At 46.9% G+C, this 24,139-nt stretch overlaps 1 protein-coding gene across 5 annotated transcripts in view; it reads right to left on the reverse strand.

Moving 5' to 3' along the window:
- Positions 1–24,139, reverse strand: part of Syn3 (synapsin III) — a 427,823-nt gene that overhangs the window by 378,232 nt on the left and 25,452 nt on the right. For all 5 annotated transcript variants that reach the window (XM_036169415.1, XM_036169416.1, XM_036169418.1 and 2 more), the window contains exons 2-3: positions 20,542–21,009; positions 4,754–4,811 (exon numbers count right to left, since the gene is read on the reverse strand). In XM_036169415.1, the coding sequence (XP_036025308.1) occupies positions 4,754–4,811; positions 20,542–20,852 (369 nt within the window). In that variant the 5' untranslated portion in view covers positions 20,853–21,009. The remainder of the gene's footprint in view (positions 1–4,753; positions 4,812–20,541; positions 21,010–24,139) is intronic.

Here is a 24,139-nt window from a genome sequence, read left to right on the forward strand (position 1 = left end):
GATGAGTATGAAGTTCCAGGGAGTTGGGGTTGCTTGTGTGACCCACCCATTGATCCAGATGGACCAAAGACAAGCCATTCAGACTTCAAAAGGAGTTTGAGAAGGAATGTCTTTCAGGGACAAATGCCCAAATGACATGCTAATTGGTTTCCTGACTAATTTACTTCCTGGCTTTCCATGGCTGGAAATAAGAATGACTACATCAGCCAACATTTTCCAGCATAAGTGTCCGCCCCCCAGACTCCTGAAGTGTCCCCAGCATCCCTGTGGTTGTAGCAGCTCCCTCGGGTGTCCTTCCCTGCATACAGGTTTGGTACCTGCCACTTGGGCTGAAGGCAGTGCTGAGATACAAGGGGGAACTGAAAGGGTGCCTGGGAGTTACTACAAAGGAGATGAAGCAGGTCCAGCTTGGTTGGCAACTGAACATTTGCCAGATGGTTTACAGAAAACCGAGATTTGGGGGGAAAGATAAAAAAGCAGTGATTTATCACTCTTGGAAACGGACACACAGCCCATAACTGTGGAATCTGTTAGTTATTCATTCTGCAAACATTTCCTTCAGTTCTACTTTGTACTGGGACTGGTGCTACTTAACAGAATTAGATCTGGTCAGGCCCCTCCCCACAGGCAATTAATCCCACCTTAAATATATCGCTAAAATACAGGTGAGGGTGAGGAAGGAAGGAGGGGGTGCTGTGAAAGGACCCCTGAGTTCCTGATTCACACAGGAACTAACTAGGGAAGGAGTGTCTGAGGAAGCCACTGCTAAGCCAAGTCTTTTTTTGCTCTCTTGAAAGATCACTCTAGGGCTAGTGAGATGGCTCAGTGGGCAAACATGCTTGCTGTGCAAGTGTAGGGTCCCGACTTCGGATTCTCAGAGCACACTCTAAACTGGGTGTAGTTGTAAGCATCTGTGTTCTCAATGCTGTTAGGGAGGATGGGGGGATAGCTGCAAGACAGCTAGCCTAGCATACAGCAGCAAAACAAGAGCCCCTTCCTCACACCAGGGGGAAGGTGAGACCCAACTCCTGAAGTGGTCTCTGATCCCCCCACACATGCATGGTACACACGCTCCTGCATCACCACCCCCCTCCACCCCCACCCCCCACATACACACTCAAACCACTCTGGTTTTGACATGAAGAGCAAATTGGAGATTGGTAAACAAGTAGAGCTGTACAGCTGCTGGTTGAAAGTCTGGCTGAGAGCTGGTGGTCATCCAGCCAAGGTAGACTGTTGACAATTGGCAGTGGAGGGACTAGGGAATTGTGAGATATGGAGTCAAGAGGACATGGCAGAGGGTGGGTGTGGAGGCAGAGGGAGGCTGCACAAGGTTGCAGCTGAGGTGGAAGGTCCAGGTGGCACTCTCCACTGAGACAGGGGCAGGGGCAGATAGTGAGTTCTACACTGCAGTCAGACAGTGGAACTGGTGAATCACCCTGCACTGGCCCACTTCCTCTGCCCTTGGGCTCTCAACCTCACATGCTCTCCACGCCACCAGCTCCATATGTTAAGAGCCTAGGCACGCTTTAATCCAACTCAAACAGCACTCCATCCTCAAAGCCATTTCTGTTTATGGATGGGACCACTGCTTCTTTATCCCTCCCCACACGAGCTAGCTAACGGAGCAGACACTGACAAATATTTGTAAAATGAATAAAAATAGCCTGCTTTTTGCCACGAAAGAAAAATGAGTAGACATTGGATTGACTTAACAGCCCCTGGATCGTACTGAAGTTCAAACTGTAGGTGTTTCAATATATTGCCAACTCCATCATTCTGATGCTCAGAAGTTTGCTCCCTTCCTCTGACTCACAGAGAGGGGAGTGGGGGTCGGGGGAGTCCAGGGAGTGAAGCTGCGGAGATAGGCCGCTTCTCTTACTGAGTTCCAAATGGTATTTCTTCCAGTTAATTGTATTCTTAGTCACTGAAGAATGATGGCGGGGTGGAGGGTGGTGGTGATGGAATGGAGTAGGAAGAAGGAGAGGAAAGGAGATTTACTAACAATGACAAGCACTGATAGCAAAAGAAGCAGCGGGAGGCTGCCTGGGATGAGGGGAAGCAAGGAGAAGAGGAGAAGGGAGAGGGGAGAAGAGAAGGAAAGGAGAGAGGGAGGGAAGGTACAGAGGAGGAGAAGAGAAGGAAAGGAGAGAGGGAGGGAAGGTACAGAGGAGGAGAAGAGGAGGAACACTTGCAGTGTCCTGTCACCAACTCCTGCAGTCCTCCCAGCCACTCCACCATCACAAACGGATGCTACTTTATCACAGGAGCACAGAGGAAGAGCTGGGCAGGGCTCGGGTATTGCTCAGCCAGGACAACTAATTAAGAGGTGGAGTTGTAGCCAGGCGGTGATGGCGCACACCTGTAATCCCAGCACTCGGGAGGCAGAGGCAGGCGGATCTCTGTGAGTTCGAGGCCAGCCTGGTCTCCAAAGCAAGTTCCAGAAAAGGCGCAAAGCTATACAGAGAAACCCTGTCTTGAAAAAAACCAAACCCCCAAAAAAAGAAAGAAAGAAAGAAAGAAAGAGGTGGAATTGGGATTTGAACCTAGAATCTGACTCCAGAACCCTTGCTCTGTGTGCTCTCCTAGGGTTGAGTATGGTGCTCCTATAAAGGAGGTTCTCAGTTTACTGACTGGGGAGACCCTGGTCGGGAACCAGGAGGGATGGAGTCCAGTCCTGATTTCCAATGCAGTCTGACCTGGTCCATGTTTCTTTCTACATAAAATAAGGGACCTGGATGTTGATAACAGAAGTAATAATGAGGGATGATAGTCTCAATTTTGGTCTCTTGAACTTTCAAATAATTTCATCCCAGCTACAATGATACAAGAAAATGACAGCACACAGAGAGTAAATCACCTGTTCAACACCTAGAAACAAGAGAGTCAGGATTCAAACATATGCTCTCCCACTGTGCTGGTTTGTATATTTAGATACTTGATCTCTGGTTGGTGGAACTGTTAGAGAAGGATTGGGAGGTGTGGCCTTGTTGGAGGAGATGTGGCCTTGTTGGAGGAGGTGTGGCCTTGTTGGAGGAGGTGTGGCCTTGTTGGAGGAGATGTGGCCTTGTTGGAGGAGGTGTGGCCTTGTTGGAGGAGGTGTGTGGACTTTTGAGTTATCAAAATACTTTTTCCATTCCCAGTGTGTCTCTCTCTGCCTTCTACTTGAAGATCAAGTTGTGAGCTCTCAGATGTTCCTGTCACCATGCCTTTGCCCTACCACCATGGACTGTAGCTCTCTGAAATCTGAAGCCCAATTAGATGCTTTCTATTATAAGTTGCCCTGGTCATGGAGTTTTGTCACAGTAATATAAAAGTAACTAGTTGGGCAGTGGTGGCGCATGCCTTTAATCCCAGCACTTGGGAGGCAGATGGGTATCTGTGAGTTTGAGGCTAGCCTGCTGTGGGATGTCCTGTATGTTGTAAATATATGTTGCTATGATTATTGATAAATAAAATGCTGATTGGCCAGTAGCCAAGCAGGAAGGATAGTGTAGGCCAGACAAGGTGAGAGGAGAATTCTGGGAAGTAGAAGGCTGAGGGAGAGAGACACTGCCAGCCACCACCGTGGGGAGCAGGATGTAAAGTACTGGTAAGCCATGAGCCACATGGCAAGGTATAGATTTATAGAAATGGGTTGATTTAAGATACAAGAACAGTTAGCAAAAATGCTGAGCCATTAGGTCATACAGTTTATAAATAATATAAGTCTCTGTGTGTTTGCTTGGGTCTGAAGGACATGGGAGCCGGGCAGGAACAGGATAACTTCAGCTACACCAGCCCAGTCCATGGAGTGAGTTCCAGGACAGCTAGGGCTACACAGGTCTCAAAACACAAAGCAAAACAACAACAACGACAAAAGTAACTAATACATTCACGACACTTCATAGTCAAAGTCAAAGGAGATGCCTTGGAGCCATGAGCCACAGATGGGACCCACGGCTCCCTGTGAGCAGCTCCACATTTCTCAGTTTTGTGGCATGGACTCCTTTTGATGTTTCCTTTAAGAACAATTCTCTATCTGTGATGGTTATTCTTGGTTGTTACCTTGACTACGTCTGGAATTAACTAAAACCCAAGCTGCTGGGTATACCTATGAAAGCTTTTTTTCTTCTTAGTTAAATCATTTGAAGTGGGAAGACCCACCTATAATCCAGATCTTTTGAGGTGGGAAAATATACCTTTAATCTGGGCCACACCTTCTGCTGGCAGCCTATATAAAGGACATGGAAGAAGGGTGCTTACTCTGCCTATTTGTTCCCATTGTTTCTGGCAAATCCATTCCTTTGCTGGCACAGGAGCCTTCTGCTTTGGAATTCTGGCATATACTGAAGACCAGTTGAGACAGTCAGCCTAGTGGACAGAGCAACTGCTGGAGTCTTGGACCTTCCATTGGTAGGCAGCCATTGTTGGACTACCTGGACCACAGCCTGTAAGTCATTCTAATAAATCCCCTTTTACTTACACACACACACACACACACACACACACACACACACACACACACACACATATCCTATCAATTCTGCTATTCTATTCATTTACAGAACCCTGACTAATACTCTACCTAAAACCAAAAGGTTGAAAAATTAGTGGACCAGAAATTTCTGGAACTTAACGAGACTCTCAAGTACAATCCAGGAATTTTCTGTCAATCTCCATTCATTATGACCACATAAGAGAGAAGCAATGTTGCTCTTGGAAATGGCCCCTGTTCAGAAAAAGGCAGGTGTGGGAAGGGGCCACCACCTACCTGCTCCACTCGGATCTCAATGTCACCATTCACTTTCTTCCCATGGAAATACTTTGACCTGCAAGGAGACCAAGAGACCCCGCTCAGTAAGGATCCATTGTCCCTTCTTCCCTTTCCCAAAGGCCTGAGCCCTAAAGGTGTAAACGAAGACAGTCGCAACCTGCCTCTGTCCTCCCCTGACCACCCACTGCCTTGGTATTTAGACATGTTGGAGGAGAGGAGGAAGAATGGATGGGAAGAGAGGAGACTCGACCTCCTGTGCCTCAACTGCAGCCTCTAAAAGGAAGCCACGCTCCCTAACTCTAGGGATGCTTTGAAAGACTCAATGAGACAAGAAAAACATAAACAGTACAGCATTGATTTGGTGTTACTTTATTAAATTACATATATGTACTGCATCAAAGACTTACTGATCTATCTGTTCCCTCATCTCTGTATCACGTGTCTATTTGTCAACCAATAATCCTTCCATCTACCCACTCACCCTTCCATGACTGTATTCATAAAGCTAATTATCACCATGAACCAGTGATCAAGGCAAAAGAGTAGATAGCATTCTTACGACTTCACCCTCCCTTTCCATGCTGACCCCCCAACCTTCTTCTCAATTCCTCCCACTTTCCTCCATAAACACCCTACTCCTGATTATAGTTCATCTCCCTCCTGACATGACTGTTTTTCCTACTGCTGATTACAAGTATAATTAAAATCAGTAACCATGCTTAACGCCTGTACCCCACTGAATGACAATCGGACTCCCTCAAGTCTGTGACCCCTCATTTTATCCTCATCACCACCAGAATGTGCAACACACCACAGGAATGCAATTGATTATCTGTTGAATTAATAAATAAACAAATAAAGGGATTAATGTGTTATAGGGTTTAATCTGTGGTCTTTTTCATTTAATGTGAACCACCACCATCATGAAGCAGGCATTTTTTATTTCTATCCTGTCAAGGAAGAAACTCAATAACCAGAGACTAAACACTTGCATATCCTAAGGGGGATCTGCACCCAGGCCTTCTTCTCTGTGTCACTCAGCCCTGAAAGAGTCGGGACAGCAGGGTACTCAGGGGGTTAGATATCTTCCCATACTTAATGTGAAAGACCCAGTTTGAATTTCCCCGTTCCCACTGCTGTCGAAATGAAACAAATGCTCGAGTCACTTGCTGTGACCCGGACAGCACATTAAGCATTTCTACAAACTTTCCTAGGGTTGACGGCAGCACTTTTCTCCCTTCTAGCTCATTCTCTCCTTTCCCACAGCAGAAATGTTTATGGATTAGATAAACATTTATCTAATGTGGTCCCAACTCTCCCCTAAGTGAGGTGTGGCCACATGACCCAGTTCTAATCAATAATTTGTAAGCATCACATTCAAGAACCTTCTCTTAAGTTTCTTCATTCGATTCTTTTCCCTGGAGCAGGGATGTTGCCAACTATGTTCCCAATCTTCGTTTGTGAAAGAATCCTTTCTGCAAACTCTTACACTGCTCTGCCTGGTCCGTTTTCACAGCCCCCATCGACTCTCAGCCAATGCCAGGTCTTCCAGAGACTTCCAGCATCCTGGGCTGACAGCTGTGATAGCTGGTGTCCCTGTTTCATACAGTGTTGACAGACTGAGATGTCACTGAGGCTGGACTTTTGTGGAACAGGAATGGTTGGTATGATCTGAAAGCAAGTTTTGTCTGTCTTTCCCTCCCTCCCTCTCTTCCTTCCCTTCCCTTCCCCTCCCCTCCCCTCCCTCCTTCCCTTCCTTTCCCATTGATGCTCTTCAATAAAATATATGTTTAGCTAGCCTCACACACGCAGAATTTCATCACAAATCCTCAATGAGTGAGTCCGCACATTCCATTCCACCTCCAATATTTATGGAGGAGAAAAAAACAACAAATGGCCTATGAGGTGTATGACTAATATTTAAAGTTGATGAGTACTCTAATTTTAGTTCTGTTACTGTGGTACAAGATCTTACTGAAAGCAACTTTGAGATAGATAAAAGTATTTTTTGGTTTACAATTCCAGGTTACAGACCATCATTTTGGAAAAGTCAAGGCATGAACTCAAGCAGTCATAGCACATCTACAGTCCAGGGTGAAGAGAAGATAAATTCATCCCTGCCTGCTTGCCCTCATCTAGCTTTCTTTTTCCCAGTGAACAATTAGGGCAATCATCCACAGACATGTCCACAGGCCAACCTCATCTAATCAATTCCTGCACTGACACTCTTAGGCAATTCGACACTGTGGCAGGATGACACTTAAAACTATCACCATGAGTAAAATATCTGCATTCCTTCTTTGATGACTCTAACTCATAAGGTCTTAGAGTTCCATCCAGACTATGGCAGCATTGCAATGGCCAGCTCTCAGTCCTCGGTCCTAATTCCCTTCTTCCCTGGTTTCCCAGTTACTCTCCACTGCCCTGTAACCCTGCAGATTCTGGTGTTCTCCCCCAATACTTGACTTTCCCATCATACCCAAGAGGGGATGAGGCTGAGTCACTCCCCATATCCTGCAGACAGAGAAGTCACCTTTTAGTCTCTAATTGTCCCACAGTTTCATATTTTCAGGATTCAACCCAGAACCCCAAGTTCCTTCCAAATGGGGACCCTGGCACCAGTTGGCCCACTTTATCCATGTGTTACTTTGCAGCTGCTTCTATGGACACGAACACGGACACACACACACACACACACACACACACACATCTCCTGTGATGCTTCAATATGTCCTCTGCTTTTATGCTTCTGGTCTTTTGCACAGGCTTATATCTCTGTTTTGCCTGTCCATCTCTTTCTCACCTTCCAGAATCCTCAAGAGTGATATCTGTTCTTTTGTTTTCTTTGGTAGCACCTGGACTGGGTGCCCCTCCTCAGCCCCTGGGCACATCAAACTCTCAACCCTTATGGTACCATTCTGCCTTGTAATTCTACATTATGATCTGTCCCCTGCCTCCAAACACCCAGTCTGTGACCTCCTAGAAACCAGAGGTTCTGTCTCAACATTCACTGCATGTAACAGAACAAATGTGACAGGGCACAGGACTGTGCTTCCCATATGTTTGTTAGCAAGATAAGTGAATGTTTTCCTTGTCTCTGCAATCCTTCCTTGTGACCCTTTGTTGCCACCTACTGGCAAGTCATTGTAATAACTCACAATTCTACATCTTTTATGATATGGGTGTGGATATCCAACCTGCAAGACTGATAGCCTCAGACTTGATTCCAACCTAGAACCCAAAACACTCTGCATTACATGCCACCCAAGCAGCTCTGGCCCCGAAGAGGCCTCACCTTCCCAGGAGTCTTTGGAATGTTTACTGCTGGAGCTGGCAGGCAGTCTCAGACTGAGGTGAGGGTCAGGCAGTCCGTCCCCCTGCCTGGCTGGGAGTCAGAAGTCTGTCTCCTGGTGGGCCACACAGACTGCTGCCTCCTTGCTGGGGGTGGGGGGAGGTGGTGGAGGAAGGGTGGGCCCATTCAGGCTGGAGCTGCCTCAGAACAGCTCTGTCTGACAGAGGGAAGGGGAGGGTTGGCCTAGAATTTTAGATGCCTTGTGGGGTAGAGCCCACTGTCTCTGCTATTGACTGGCTGTTTGACCTCAGGCAAAAACAGATGATCCATGGTGCCCATTGGCTTTGTCTCCCATTAGCAGCCTCATCCCAGTGTCCTAATATGTCCATCCTCATAGGTCCTTGAATAACTCAGCCAATCAACCAAGTCCATGGTCCTGCCCTGTGAAGGGGGTGGGAACTCTGGATTCCAGAAGGCTTCTGTCTCTGTGGGTGGTCTCATATTTTACTGCCACATTAAAGGCACCAGGAAGGAGCATATTATAAATTAGGGCTGCCTGGGGTGGGAAATCCCTAGCTTGAGGCCCCAGGATGTGGTGGTGTGCGAGAGAGATTTATGAGGAGGGGGCACTGCATTCTTTTCCTGCTGCAGCCAGGGAATGAGCACAAATGCAATCTACTTGTTCCAGAGCAGGGCTCTCTAACAGATCCATCAGGCTGTGAAGGCAACGAGGCTAGGTAGATTCTCTTACTTGAACCCAGAGCTTGGGGTTTCTGCCAGTCCAGCTAGGCAGCTGGGATCCTTCTCCAGCCTCCCTGAGACCTGGGATGCAGGCAGGGGCACCATGGCCACTTGTTCACTAGAGAACTGAGGGGTAAAACTCTGGAGCTCTTGCTTGTGCAGCAAGCACTTTGCCCAGGGAGCCATGCTCATGGCCCCAGGAACCCTTCTCTGCATGGTTCAACCTACAGTGATGGACCATCTGCTCTGTGCAGAGCCTTCAGGCTCCAAACACGGAGACCACACAGGGCTTACTGCCCCCTAGGAGGGAGTGACACACAGATGGATGAGAACCACCAGGGCACCAGCACAGAGATCCTGCTGGGTCCACAAAAGGGACACTTGGCCCAGCATTGGGTATGAAGTGGGGTGGGGGTGTGGTTCCAATGAGGTGACCCAGCTAATCCATCAGTTCATCAGTTCATCCCATGTTGGGCAAGCACTGGGGTACTACAGGGACTGACATATCTTCCTGAGGCACAACCTTTTAAGTCCTGGGTGGGGGGGCGGAAGCGGGGATGGATAATAGACACATAGAGGAAGACCTGGTTTGTGGGTGGGGCAAGGTTGCAGATACCTGCTGTAGATATTTTGGGACCACCCCTGCCTCCTCCTTGGAATGAGGATTTAAAAGATCAATTCTAAAGCTGTAAAGGGGATTTACATTAGGACCCAGATGCATCTGGGAGGCTGTCAAGGATGTGTGAGTTGCTCACCAGCAGGCTGCTGCTGATGGGGGATGAGATGAGAGAGGTTTCACCTTGCTGGGAGAGGAAGTCCAAGGGCCTGCTGGTCTTAGAGACAGCCCCAGGTCCTGTCTAGCTCTGCTATTTATATCCTGATGCTGCCTCAAGCAAACTCCCACCACCAGAGCATTAGTTTTCTCATTGGTAAAAACAATTAGGACAAGAATGACTACATCTGCCATCTGGGCAAGAATGCCTAAACAATGCTCCTGGCACACAGCAGGTGTTTTGCTAATGTTCATCCCCTTCCTTCTGTTTTTCTGCATGAAGAACAATCTATTCACCCATACATAGATTAACTATCCATACAGCTTATTCATCTATCTAACTCATTCACCCATACACCCACTAACTCGACTACTACTTAATTCATCCATCCATCCATCCATCCATCCATCCTCCATCTCCTCTCTGTGATAAGCGTCATGTTGGTCTTTGCAATTGCACTGAATGAAACATCTTGTCCAAGCAGAAAAGCCTTTATGTTGTACTGGAAGACAGTCCCTGAGGAGGACACAGAGGTAATAGGTGTATGTGAACATGAGTAGGTGTGTGCGCTAGTGTATGCATACATGTGGAAGCCAGAGGACATTGGGCATCCTGCTCTATCACTCTATATCTACCCAAGACAGAATCTCTCTCTGAGCCTAGAGGTAAGTGGCGGCCAGGAAGCCCCAGTGATCCTCCTTTCTCTGCCTTCCCCAACCTCTGGGGTTACAGGTGTGTGTGGGACCATGCTGAGCTTTTTCTGTGGGTGCTAAGGATCCTTCATGCTTGCGCAGCAAGCTCTCTTAGCCATGGAGTCAAGCTCCCCACCCCGCCCTCTGCCCTGCTTTTACTTTTAAAATTCAGAAGTCACTTCAAAAGCCTAGCTTCCCTTGAATATCTGGCCTGTACTCGCACCTGACAAAGGCTGGCTGAGTGGCCTGCAGCAGCTGCCTTCAGAAGGAACATTGGCTGTCACAGCCAGCACAGTCCTCAGGGTTCCAGTCATCTCCCTGCAGCTCAAGCCAAGTGGCTGATGCCATTTGCCATGGGGTCTTTCTGAGCTGCTGTTTTCCTGGCCACAGGGAAGTGTTTCTTCATACCTGTGCTGTTCCCATGCATGTGCCCCTGAACTCAAGGACTGGCTTGTCTTCCACAGGCAATATCTGCCAGAGCCAGTTCTGCACATTGACAATTAACTCCTCAGAGATCTCCAGGAAGCCCAGACTGGAGGCCAGGAAACCTCATCCCTTTTCCTGCCATGCCAGATGACTCCTTCTGCCAGGGAACACACTAGAGACAGGCTTCCACAGGCCCTGGGGGAAAGATGTCTGCAATGAGCCTGGCATCTGCCCAGAGACTTGCCTCTCCAGGGGCAGGGCTGCAATCAATGGGGTAAAGTCTGGAGGCACCAGCTATGAAGCTGCTATTGTCCAAGCAAACCCAGGTCTCTGAGGGACTCTATAGGAAGAAGGTCATTGAGAGGGCCTGGCCTAGAGAGCCATGTCACGGAGGGTGAGGCAAGACTTGTAATGAAGCCGTGGAATTCCTCAGAGAAGAATGAGACAAAGGGATAAGATGGGGTAAAGCAAAGGCCCAATGAGGACAGCAAAAGCTTCAGTTTAGAGCTTCCTCTAAGGGCTTCTAGAGTAAGCTCTTTGGAGCCTGAGTCCTTTATTATTTTTCCAAATGAGTACTCAAACCAAACTTGGAGACCCCCTACACAATGGGGTACTCACTCCTTTCCCACCACCCACTTGATCTCTGCCAGTTAATCCTACTTACATTGAGCTGTACTGACATGCTCAGTTTATCAAGTTGAATTTTATCTCTATCTTTCATTGCTCCAGTGGTCTTAGTTCTGTTCATTTAAGCCACATGGGAGAAGTCCTCTATTTTGGTCACTTCTAAGGATGGCTTGTCATCATTGTCAAAAAGCAGGTTCCTGGCTCCATTCTGGACATTTGGAGTCCACTGTGGTATGTGACAGTTCCTCTTGGCTTGACCTGGATCCATGGATTCCTTGTCTAGCAGTGGCTCTTCTCTTTGTATTTGCCTGTGTCTTGACAGACCAAGCTTCCTTCCTGTACATAAATGTTTGTGGGCTTGTCCCAAAGTATCCCCAAGAAATAAGGAGAAGACTAAGCCAGGCTTAATTTTCACCAAGAATTTGTTTTCAAGTATGAAGACAAACAAGAGTTGGCATGTGCATGTGTAGCCAGAAGCTTTTCTGTATCTCTCTCGCCAGTTCCCAATCTTGTAGCCACTTGTCAATAATCATTCAGAGGCTTAATATTAATTACAAACTTTTTGGTCTATAGCTCAGGCTTATTGCTAGCTAGCTCATTCATCTTAAATTAACCCATTTCTATTAATCTATGTGTTGCCACGTGGCCATGGCATTACTGGTCTGCTGGCATCTTGTTGCTCCTTGGGCAGCAGGCTGGCATCTGTACTGACTTCACCCTCTTCTCCCTGTATCTTTAGAAAGAGGTTGCATGAAAACCTTCCTTTTTGATTAGACAGAAAAGGGGAAGTGCTGTGGGATGTCTTTCTGTATGCTGTGAATATGTATTGCTTCCATTGGTTAATAAAAAAGCTGCTATAGCCTATGGCAAGACAGAATACAGCCAGGTGGGACATCCAAGCAAAGATACAGGGGAAAAAGTCAGAGGAGATGCTGAGTCCTGCTGGGGGAACAAGATGTAATGGAACACAAGTAATACCACAAAGCCGCGTGGCAAAACATAGATTAATAGAAATGGGTTAATTCAAGATGAGAGAGCTAGCTAGCAAGAAGCCTGAGCCACAGACCAAACAGTTTATAATTAATAGTAAGCCTCTGACTGGTTGGTTGGGTACTGGTGGGTGGGAAGATTTATCTGGCTACATGCATGTGTGGTGTATGCACATCTCTAGAGGGACTTCACAAGCTGACTCTCTAGAACTCCATACATTCTTTTCCTTCTAAGAACCTCTCCATGTATATCCAATGAAGCCTCATTTTGCTTATATTGAACACAGTTACTTTTCTTTAGAAAGAACTTGACCCTATACAGCAGGTTTAGCGTGGTAGCAGGAAACATTCATTCTAATGGAAATACTCATCTGGAGACATGATCTTCATCATCCACATGTTGTATATCTAAGGAAATGGGCTCAGAGAAGCAAGTGTCCTATACCTGTGAGATCTCAGCTTAGCCAAGCTCTTTAGAGAGACACCAAGAAGAAAGATTTTACTTTCTCCATATTCCCTTCTGTTCAAAGGCATTTTCCTTGGACCTTCTAGCAGGGTTCCAAGGGTGAAGCTCTCCTCTAAGATTCTCCAAGAGCAAGACGTGGATCACACTCTTTCTGTTCCCCCTTCCTCCCTCTCTACTCACAGGAGCTGGGTAGGAAGCTGCAAGAATACCAGCCCTTGGATTGGACAGCAAGAAGACCTCACGGAGAAGGGTCAGCACTTGAAAAATTCCTCAAGTCAAAGGGCTAGGGGCTTGGGTGCCACACAAGGCCCTCACTGTGTGCACACATTGTCTCCCTGATAAAAGGGGCCGGGCCTGGGAAAAAACCCAGCTGTCTCCAGGCAACAGAGCTGGTTGATGGGGAATGTCCAGGCCCCTCCTCTCCCCCTGGACACTAGGGCAGGGAGAGAGGCAGGGAGGGAGGGGCAGAGGTACAGGGCCAATGTCCATCACAGAAGCCTACCAGGTGGGGTCAGGTGGAATGTTTGAGTTAATAAGTAAAGGGGGAAGGAGGTGACACCCCTTTAATAAGGGGCTCCATCTCTCATCTCACCAGAAGTCCCTTACAGTTCTCCACACACAAGCTGTTGCCTTGTGGAATGGAGAGCCCATGGTGGCAATGGGTGTGAGTTGTTCCCAGAGCCGGGGGTCTTCAGCAGGGAGTTGTGCCTCTCTGCTTTAAGCCTCTGCACTTAGTTCTTGGCCAGGCGATAGGCTCAGAGTTCCCGCTGCATCTCAGAGTGACCGCCAGTTTGCCAGGGCCCACATACCCCCTCCTCTGGGGCTTCTGGAAGCTCGCCCTCTAGCACAACCAGATGAACTGAGAAGCATGCCAAGCGGCTTCCTTCCCTCTGGCTCCCAGGGCTATTATATTCACAAGCAATTAGTAACTGCAATTAATTGTTAATAACAGTTACCATCCCAGGGCCTATTATGTCAGGCTGAGCCATGCACCAACCCCACCCACGCCATTATCTTTAACCTTCATGATTTTACCCTTGTGGAAAGCTAGTCCGAAGTCCTGCCTTACAGGGGAGGAATGTGAGGTTGGGAGGTTGACCAAGATCTTATAATGGAAAGGGAAAACATCCCACAGCATCCAGGAGTTTGGCTGGAGTCTGTCCTCTTCACTTATCTCCCTCCCTGCTGGTGATGGCAGAGAAAGCTGTACTCTGAGAATGGGGCCAGTCAGGAGACCTGAGTTGGCTCCCCAACCAGAAAGACCCCTCAGAGGCCAGCCTCTTGCCATTGCACATTTGTAAACCAGGGGTATCACTTGTTATCTTCTTCCCTGAGAGAAAATACTGGGTACTCAATGAAATTTGAATTTCAAGTGAACAGCAAATAACTTTTTAGTGTAAGTCTATCTCATGTTTCACAGTACATACTTAGGCTCAGTCACTAAGTGTTAACTTGAAAACCCGTGTTTTTATTTACTCAGTCTGACAACTCTACTTCGATGGTAATCTTGATTGTCAATTTGATGGGCTCTAGAGTTACTGTGGAAACACACCTCTGAGTGGCACCATCCCACGGGCTGGATGCTCAGACGGACTGAAAAGGAGAAAGGCAGCTGAGCACCAGCATTCATCTCCTGCTTCCGGACAGCTGACACATCCGACTACCTGCCCCACACAACCGGTGCCATACTTTGCTCACCATGGTGGACTGTCACCCTCAAAGTCCAAGCCCAGAAAGACCTTTCCTCCCTCAAGCTGCTTCTGGCCAGGCATCTGGTCACATAAAGAAGAAAAGTCACGAACAGACCTTCCCAAAGGCCACTGCTGGTGATGCCAACTCTGAGATCACACCCTCCCCCACCCCTACCCACAGGTAGTAAAGATGGAAGCAGAGGATCCTGGTTACCATGGGACCAATTAGGCCCACTGCAAGTCCTCAGAGAGATATTCCAAGGTGTCTTGCTGTCCTTGTTCCTCTGGCCAAGCAGCCACAAGCAGCCTGACCTCTGCATGTGTCAAAAAGTTCATGAAAGAGATGAGAAGGGTCCTCTTACTCAGGGCTTCATCATACCCCTCAAGGCCAGTGCGCAAAGAGATGGTGCTACTGCCTACTTTACACACAAAGAAACTGAGGCTCATAAGACACAGAGACGGCGACAGTAAAGTGTGGGCCTCAGTTCCGACCTGTCGCCTATCAGACCTGAATTCTCTAGAATCTGTCCTCTTTTTCCTTTAATTCTCATAGACAAATCATGTCTGACATGGTTCCTGGAAATGACACTTTTAATATCAAAACAGGGAAGAGAATGGAGAGGTCCCTGCCTGAGCTCCCTTGGTACTTTAAAGAGGGGAAATAGTCTGTGTGTCCAAGTGCAATTTCTACACAAGGTTCCCTTTGCCAGTCTGAGATCATGAGTGTCTGGATGCCCACGAGGACTCCATTTCCTCCTGGCACCTTTACACTCAGCTACTCAAAGGGCTCTGGCAGGGTGAGGCCGACTGGCTGGGGTGGGCACCTTCCTCCAGCGTGAGGCCACCAGTCTTCTGGGCTTGGCCAATGAGGTGTTCATGGAGTTCTGCTGCCATTCTCTCAGCTGGGCTGTCTGATGCTGCACATGTGTGCATGCGGAGGCAGTGCCAGGGCCTACTCCCATGCAGCACAGGAGGTCCTGGGCTTCAGGTGAGGCTGGGAGAACAGCAACATCATAGTGAAACCCAGGCTTACCCTCAGATGCCCTAGCTGGATCCCAAGATTCAGTAACATCTGTTTGGTCTAGGGCACAGAGCCTCAAGCTTTCTTATTTATAAAACAAGGATGGTATTAGTACCCACACAGTGATTAAGAGGACTAAATTAGAGAATGGATGGAAAGCACTTAGCACAATGCCTGGTGGTGGGAAGTACAGGAGACTGTTAGTGTTCATGACAATTGATAGAATCTAGAGTCATCTGAGAGATGTGCCCCTAGGCATGCTTTTGGGGAGTATCTTAATTATGTTAATTGATGTGAGAAGACCCATCTCAGTCATGGGAAGGACCATTCCCTAGGCAGAGGACCCCTTGGCTGTTTAAAATGGAGAAAACAAGCTGGGTGGCACGTGCTTTCTCTTCCTAACTATAGGTTCTAAATAACCATGCACCTCCAGTTCCTGCCCCTGAGATCCCCCTCTATGATGGACTCAGCCTGAAACTCTGAGCCTTAACACACTCACTCTTTCTTAAGTTGCTTTTGTCAGAGTATTTTATCCCAACTACAGGAAAAGAGATGAAGCCCATTCACAAATGCTGTCTATGTAATAATGAGGGCATGGTCTGGTCCTCACAGACTTCCCAGTGGACCCTTGTGCATCTTTGCTCTTCTGTGTCATCATCCTGCCCAGCATCTCCGTCCTGCTGATCAAAGAAGGCTTGGGTAGGAAGGCAGCTCCTGTTCCCCTCCCAGCCCAGCCTCTGGATTGGTTTCCTTGAGCAGGTATGTGGGATCTTCTGCTGCTTCCTTACCTGGACAACAGCTCCAGTGGGTCCAGTGGGAAGTGCAGGTGAGCAATGCTGTGCTGATAGTGCCTATGACTTCTGTGGTGTAACTCTTCCCACCAGGGCCAATGTGGCTCTCTGTTAGGCTGAGAGTGAGGTGAGAGCAGATGGAATTTAAGCAAACTACCAAGGTCATTCCTAGTGGTCACACTCACACTGTGTCCTTACCACTAATTTCCAAGGTCATTTGTTCAGTCATTAGACATTTCCTATTGTCCCTGTTATCTGTCCTTCTCTGGGCATAAAAACACAGTGGTACCATTTAGGAGTGGGTGGATCATGGGCAATAGAGGAGACAAAGACGCCCATTTTGATCTTTTTCCACCTAGATTCACTAGGCAGTCATCCAGGGCTACCATTAACTCAAGCATGAGGGATGTCAGCTGCTAGGCTCCAAGAATGGTGGTTGGGGAGCATTTCAAATGAAGGACACCCTTTCCACGTGTCTTGAACTAAGGAAGTAAACAAGGAAAGGGAGGAATAAGCAGACAGTAAGACAAGTCACTGTCAGACAGAACTACAGCCAACCTGACTATAGTTAACTGAAGAGAGATGATCCCTGAAAACACAGGCTTGTCTATATATACCTGCCCAGTGCCCCTCCTCTCGTGCCTGACCCCCATCTGGAGAACTCGCAAGCAGGATGGTATAGCTGAACCCACCTGGTGATGGTCTTTACAATTGTTAAATGACAAAATGCTTTCATTTTGAAATTCAAACCTGGGGCTCTGGTTGGTGCACCTACATATCTCCCTTCACTTTTGTATGTGGACATGTGCAAGGGGTAATCATGTATGCTTAAGTGTGTGGTGTGTGCACTAAGGACACCTCAGTGGCCATTCCTCAGCTCCTGCCTACCTTATTTTTGAGACACTGAACCTCAAACCTGCCACTGAGCCCTAAGGATCTCTCTGTCTCTACCTCCCCAGTGCTGGATTACAAGTGTGCATCACCACATCCAGCTTTTTATGTGGGTTCTTGGAATTGAACGCAAGACCTCACATTTCAATGACAGGTGCTTTACCAACTGAGCTATTTCCCCAGCCTCTCCTTCATCTTTAGAAAGTAATCCTAAAACATTCACTTTTCAGTGACTCTAGTGTACTGATAAAGACTTTATACATATGGGAATTAAAATCCTGACTCCTTCCATTGTGGGTTTTGAACCACTGACTACTAAGATAAGGTACTTGTCAGTTCACATCATCCTGATTAGACAGGGATGGGGACAATGAAATACACTGATTGAGTACCGAGTGTGCATTGAGCTCTAAACAATGTAAAGATGAGGAAGCAACTTAAGGAAGAGACAATTGCAATTTGCTGTGATATGTGCCACAAGACTGCAGGGAAATATGTGTTAAGTTACGCTGGAGAGATAATGGCCAGCACTGTGACAAGGTATTCATGTCAACAGAAACTGCCCGGGTGATCACAACAGGGAAGGGTTTTCTGGGGTGCAGGGAACAGAAAGTGCTAAGGCAAGGTATGTTTGGGAACCATATGCTTGCAAAGGAGGACACAGTGCTGGAGACATATGTGAGCCAGTACAGGGGCAGCAGGCTGAAGACAACAGCTTGAAACTGAATCATTCGCTCACTCCTTTCCCTTGTGGTTCCCAAGACTTATTGTTCTGCCCCATCCCAGAGGACAGACTTGCCACTAAACAAGACTTCCAGCAGTGTGGCCAGAAGCTCTCTCCAGACCCTTGCCCTACCTAGGTTCATCTCCACAAGCTGCATTTAAAGTGCTCAGCTCTGAATCCTTGAGGCAAAAGCGGCTTTGGGGATCTGAGTTTCTCTTCAGAAAATACAAAACACTATAAACCAGACCAAAAGCCTATGGTAGGGAAGGGCGTGGGCTCAAAGGGAGAACATCCTTCTACTGTTTCTCTCCAGGGACAGATTGTCAACCACCTTCTAAATATTTATGTTTACACCCATAGACTAACACTGTTTTCAGCCTGGGGCAGAAAAGCTCCATTTCTGCAGAGGACGTTGATTAATGCAAAATTAATATCTGGTCCAAGTGCTGACAATAAGTGATTGATGAGCATCCATCCCTAACTGGGACACCTAATTGGGACCCCACGCCAAAGCCTGGGCACATCACAGAAGGGAGGGTGGAAAGAATTGAAGAGTAGGAGTGTGGAGAAGAGTGTCCTGAAACATTGCCAGCCAGATAGGGCGCTGTTAATGTAACCGTGAATACACAGCTGCTCTGGATACTTGCCTAAGATTCGACTCTCCCACATCCCATCTTAGAGAGACCAGAAGACCCCCCCTTTTCCTGAGGAGTTTATGATTGTTAATGGTTGCTATAAGGGGGCATGCCACTTTCTCAAACGGTATTGTCAATGAGGGACTAGGTAGGAAGAAAATTAAGAAAAAATAAAGTAAATGCGAGTTCCTTCCCCAGGGCTCTAGCCAGTTCTTAGGTGGAATTAAGGGGGCCCACGGGTTTAAATAATCTGCCAGCTGGACTCCCCCAAAAGGCATGAGTTCCCACAACACCCTCAGTTTACAAGGAAACCTCATGAGACAGATTGGCCCAGGACCAGGAAAAGGAAGACAGTTTGCAGGACTCAGTCTGAGAAGGGTCAGGAAGGGGACAGCAGCATGCTTGTGGGGGCTGGGGGTGGGGTCACTCTCAGCCCAGACAGTAGATGCCCACCTCATTAGCATCTCAAAAGGGAAGGAAGGAGCTGTGGGAGCTGGCTTCTTCCCTTTTCACAACCTCCTCCCCTTTGGAGACCTTCACACAAAGGAGGAGGAGCTGAGAAGAAGCACCAGATCTAGGCAGCCGGTTCGAGCCGGTTCTGCCAGGATAAACTTGACCATGGGGCTAGCCCGCCACCTGCTGGCTACTTCTGGTAGCTATGGCCAGGCATTTTTGGAGAATTCCGTAGGCAGAATTGAGAATCCCGTAGACAGAATTGAGAATCTTCTGATGTCTGCATGTTTTTAGTTCTGAAAACAGTCTCCCTATGTAGCCAAGGCTGGTCTTGAACTCAAAATCCTCCCAACCTGAGCCTCTTGAATGTAAGGATTACATGTGTGGACCACCACAACCAGCAAGACCCATTTTAGGTACCCAGTGAGCATTAATTTGGAGACAACTGTGATGCTGAGAGTGAGTTCCAGGCCTAAAGCAATGACACTTCTCTTTGGAACGGTGAGGTCTGCCGCCTAAATCAGATGAATACCTTTAACACTGCTGAACATTACGAATACATCTTGAATAAACAAGCAGCTTCCACTGCAAAGCAGAGGCTCAGTCACCCCCAACCTGAGTTCACTTCCCTGGGGATGCTGGGTGCAGACAATATGCCAGTCTGGAGATTTAGAGATACGCACACACGTGACTTTGCCCCTCAACACTATGCATGGGTCTACTGTCAGAACCATTCTGCTTTCTACAGGTTCAGCTCTACTCTGGTTACAGTGCTTCATTATCTCCACATTTGAGCCGATGTCGTTAACTGTAAACTCTGTCTTCCAATGGGACTTATAGTACTTGTTACCTCCAGGACCCCAAAGTTGGGGTACAGACATATTCCCTCAGGTAGCCCCACATGAGCACCTCATCTGATCGTGCACAGCACCTTTGTGCTGATCTGGTGCTCTGTGATTGATCACTTGCTGAATGATGACTGCAGTGAGTGGACAGGCCTCTCTCTGCTTTCAGCACCTACTGTCTGGAGGAGGCTGGAGAACTAGTCACTCCCGCCCACTTGGTTGTCAGAGGTCAAGCTCATGGGAGAAATGGGATGCAAGCGTGGGTCACCTGCTCCCAAGAGTTTAGGATAAGAACTGTGAGCTTCTGTTGATTCCTGCACCCTCTTAACAGCCTCATTTTGGCAGAGTGGAGGGAACCTGGGAAACATTGCCAGGTGTATTTCAGGCTTGAGAACTTGGCTTGTTCAGAAAGGTCATATGGTTTCTGTGCTGTGTCTCTAGAACACTCACAGCACCTATACCATAACCTTTAAGATGTTTACAGCATACACATGGAACTTTCCAGACTAGGGATCTCTGTTTGTTTATTTTAGAACTGTTAGACTTGCAGTTTGCAGAGGGTGTAAGGCCCCTAGGGAAAAAAGGCACATAGCTTCTCTTTGGTGACCCTTTCCTGCTCCCAGCTAGCCTCAGAAACCATATAAGCCTTTTATAGCACTTGGTTTTTTATTCTGTCTTCCCAAGAGGTGAGACAGCCCCATGCAGGCTCCATCCCTAAAGCTACTTACCAGTCTGTGTGGGCATCATCAATCACCAACAAGATCCTGGGTCTCTGAACCACGGGGGTGACAGGAGTTGGTGGTTCCATTAACCCCGAGGGGGCCTGTGGGGTCTGTTTCATGGCACTGGAGAAGGAGCTGAACAGGCTGGATCCTGGAGAAGAGAAAGAGGCAGCCAGGGGCTGGGGGTGCCTCCTCTCGGTGGCTGGGGATGCTGGGGAGCTACTGGAGCTCTCTGGGCGCTGCAGGTCTGGCATGTAGCCATTGGGCAGGTTGGCTACAAAGCTGCTGTCGGACAGACGTCTCCGGAGGAAGTTCATGGCTGCAATCGATGGAGAAGCCTCTGTCTGTCCATACAAAAGCAACTCGGTGAGGCTCACAGTACAGGTTGCCCGTGGCAGAGGGCAGGAGGCTTGGGGTCAGAGGAGCCCAGGAGTTCTACACCACCAGATGTGGGCTTCACAGGATTCTGTCTACCTGTTGGAAAGAATCCAGTAAGCACATTAGTGAAACCAGCCTTCTCCCCTTAAAAAGCAAACAGATAAAGAACATTTTCAGCCCACTGCTGTGGCTTTGCAAACGGGGACACACTTTTAGAGACTATTTGGCAATATGCCTTAAAAGCATACAACTTTCATTTCAGGAATTCTACTCTAAGAAAAATACTCTAAGTAACATGTAAAAACCTCATGCATAAATAGATTTATTACAGCCTTATGACACTGTTTAAAATACTGGAAATCCACTCAGTATTCAGCCACAGGATGACATAGTCACTTGGTGAATTGTTTCTGTCCATTCAAAAGGGTTCAGATGGAGCATCTTGAGTAGCAAAACTGTTTCATGTTGTAATGTTAAACACATCAAGTCTGCCCTTGCTGGCACATGCCAGCAGTCACAGCTGCACTGGAGGCAGAGACAGGTAGATCAATAGTTCAAGACCTGCCTGGCCTATAGTGAGTCCAAGGCCAGCTAGAATGACTTAATAAGAGCTTCTCTTAGAATTAAATGGATGAACAAATATATAAAAATTTTAAATGGCTGGGGCTATAGCTCAGTGGTAGAAGGGCCTAGCATGCAGGAAACCCTGAGTTGGATCCCCAGCACTGACAAAAAAAAAATTACATGTATAAGATAACTACAGCCATAGAAAAGTAACACCACTTACAAATTAAAAATAAATCATAGCAGTGAATACATTTTGGTAACCCATGTTATTTGACCTTTTCTGTTTATTTGTTTGTGTTCTCCAAATTTTCTTGAATGTATAATGCTGAAGACTGAGATGCCCCCCCTCCCCAAATAAGTTCATATGTTGAAGATCTGATCCCCAGTGAGAAGAGATTTGGAGGAGAGGCCTTTGGGAGGTGATTGGAATTGGGTAAGTATTGATGGTGTATCCTGGGTAGAGTAGAACTCTTCTTATGAGGGACACCCTCTGCATCTGTAAGGACACAAATAAAGGCAGCTGTCTGCAAGCTGGAAGGTGGCCCTGGCCAGACCCCACCATGCTACATCCTGCCATCCTGCTGTCAGACTTCCAGATTGTGAGGAAATAAATTCCTGCTGTTGAAACCATATGGTCTGTGGCATTTTGTTATGGTAACTGAAACAGACACACCACACACACACACACACACACACACACACACACACATACACACACACACAAACACATACACACACACACACACTATTTTCTGGAAATCTTTTATTCCATTTGTTTATTGGTGGATTTTGTGTGCATGCATGTGTATTTAGATGTAGGTGTGTGCACACACTCCGTGGGAGCTAGAAAACAATGTGCAGGTATCAGAATCTCCTTCCACTCTGTGGGACTAGAGACTGAACTCACGTGCCTTTACTCTCTGTGCCTGAGCCATCTCACCAACCCAAGAACTTCAAACTTCACTGTTGATTTGAGATCAAGAACAAGGACTACTTAAGCCATGCAACTGAACTATATGCTTCTGTCATATTTTTATATTTTATTATTATAGATTTTACTTAAAGTAAAATTCAAAGTCTTTACAGTCCAATTTTTTGTTAAATGATAATGTGGGGTGGCACTGTCTTGCTTCTGTCACCTCAGAAAGCTCCCCTGAACCCCTTTCTGGTCAAGCCACACCTCTCCAAGGCACTAATGCACATTGCTGTGCCTAGAGACCCTGATTCCAGTCCTCAAATTTACATGGCAAGAACTTTACAGATGAGGCCACCTCTGTAGCCATGAGACTAACTTAAAGGTTCATTATGATCTATCTCGATGATGTTCTATTGCATTTGATGATATCCTATTGCACTTGACAAGAATATATTTAAAAAAACTTTCCAATATTTTGCATCAGGTTGGTTCATCAGATAGACCTCTCTCCATAGTGTCTTAAAATCAGGCCTATTGAAGAGTGCCACCCCAGTGAACAACTGTCAGCAAGAATGAAAAACAAAATTGGTTTGGCGGGTGGTGGGGATGTAGAGCAGTTTTAGCAAAGCCTTACTGGTCCTCTTGAGAGGAACTGAAACATCTCTTGATTTCCCACTCTCCCATCTGTTTGTATGCTCCCCATTAAACCATTAAACCCACAGCTCTTTGCCTTAGCTCCAGCTTCTCTAGGCCACACTTTCCATTTTACCTGGGCAGATATGGGGTGGCTACCTTTCCTTAGGGCAGGGACTCTCCTCCACAGTGTATCTGCTTTTTGTTTCTAACAACATCAAGTGTTTTCTTTTAAATATTTCTGCAAAGTTCATGATTATCATCTGGGAAGGGGCTAATCCCAACAAGCTACTGGTCACTATAGGAATTGAAATGCCTCTATTTTTAAATTACTGGATGAAAAGTTTGTGAAATATTTGAGTTGAAGAAACTGTGCAGTTTATTTAACAGTCTCTTTTTTGGGAACTCAGGTCTACCTTGCACTGGTAGAAATTTAACCATTACCATCAACCTTGCCTCCTCTACACTTTTCTGTCTTCCTGAAAACTCTTTTTTCACTTTTTGAGACAGAGCTTCACTATGTAGTCCAGGCTGAGCTTGAACTCTTGAATACCCGGTCTCAGCTTCCCAAATAACCGAGTTTACAGGCGTGTTCCTCCAGGCACACCTCCTTATAAACTTCTGGTCAACCCCAACAGTAGGGATTCTCTTGTAACCCATACTACTATGGTCCCAGAAAGAGTTAGGTCTGGCAAAGACAAGTTGATAACAGACGAACCAGTAGCTATGGCTTGAAGTATGTACTGGTAAAGAACTTGGAGTGGCGTTGCAGAGTGCAATGTGTCTTTAAATAGGACAGCTGGGAAATCCTATCTGAGAAAGCGACTTTTTTTTTATAACATTACTTTTAGCTGTCAGAAGATGTTAGTTTTTGATAAATGTTTTCACTATGGGATGATTAAATCATGTAAACAAACAAGACTATCTCATGTACTTAGAATTTTTGGGTGGTGAAAGCATTTAAAATCCCCTTTGACAATTTGAAAAGATGAGATATGTTGTTGTTTAATATTTAACATCTGTTGTCCTTACAATGGACAACTGAAGCTCATTCTTCCCAGTTGCAACTTTGATCAATCTCACCCAATCTCCATCCACACCTTCCCTCTA

The sequence above is a fragment of the Onychomys torridus genome, chromosome 20, assembly GCF_903995425.1.
Source record: "Onychomys torridus chromosome 20, mOncTor1.1, whole genome shotgun sequence".
Lineage (NCBI taxonomy): Eukaryota > Metazoa > Chordata > Mammalia > Rodentia > Cricetidae > Onychomys > Onychomys torridus.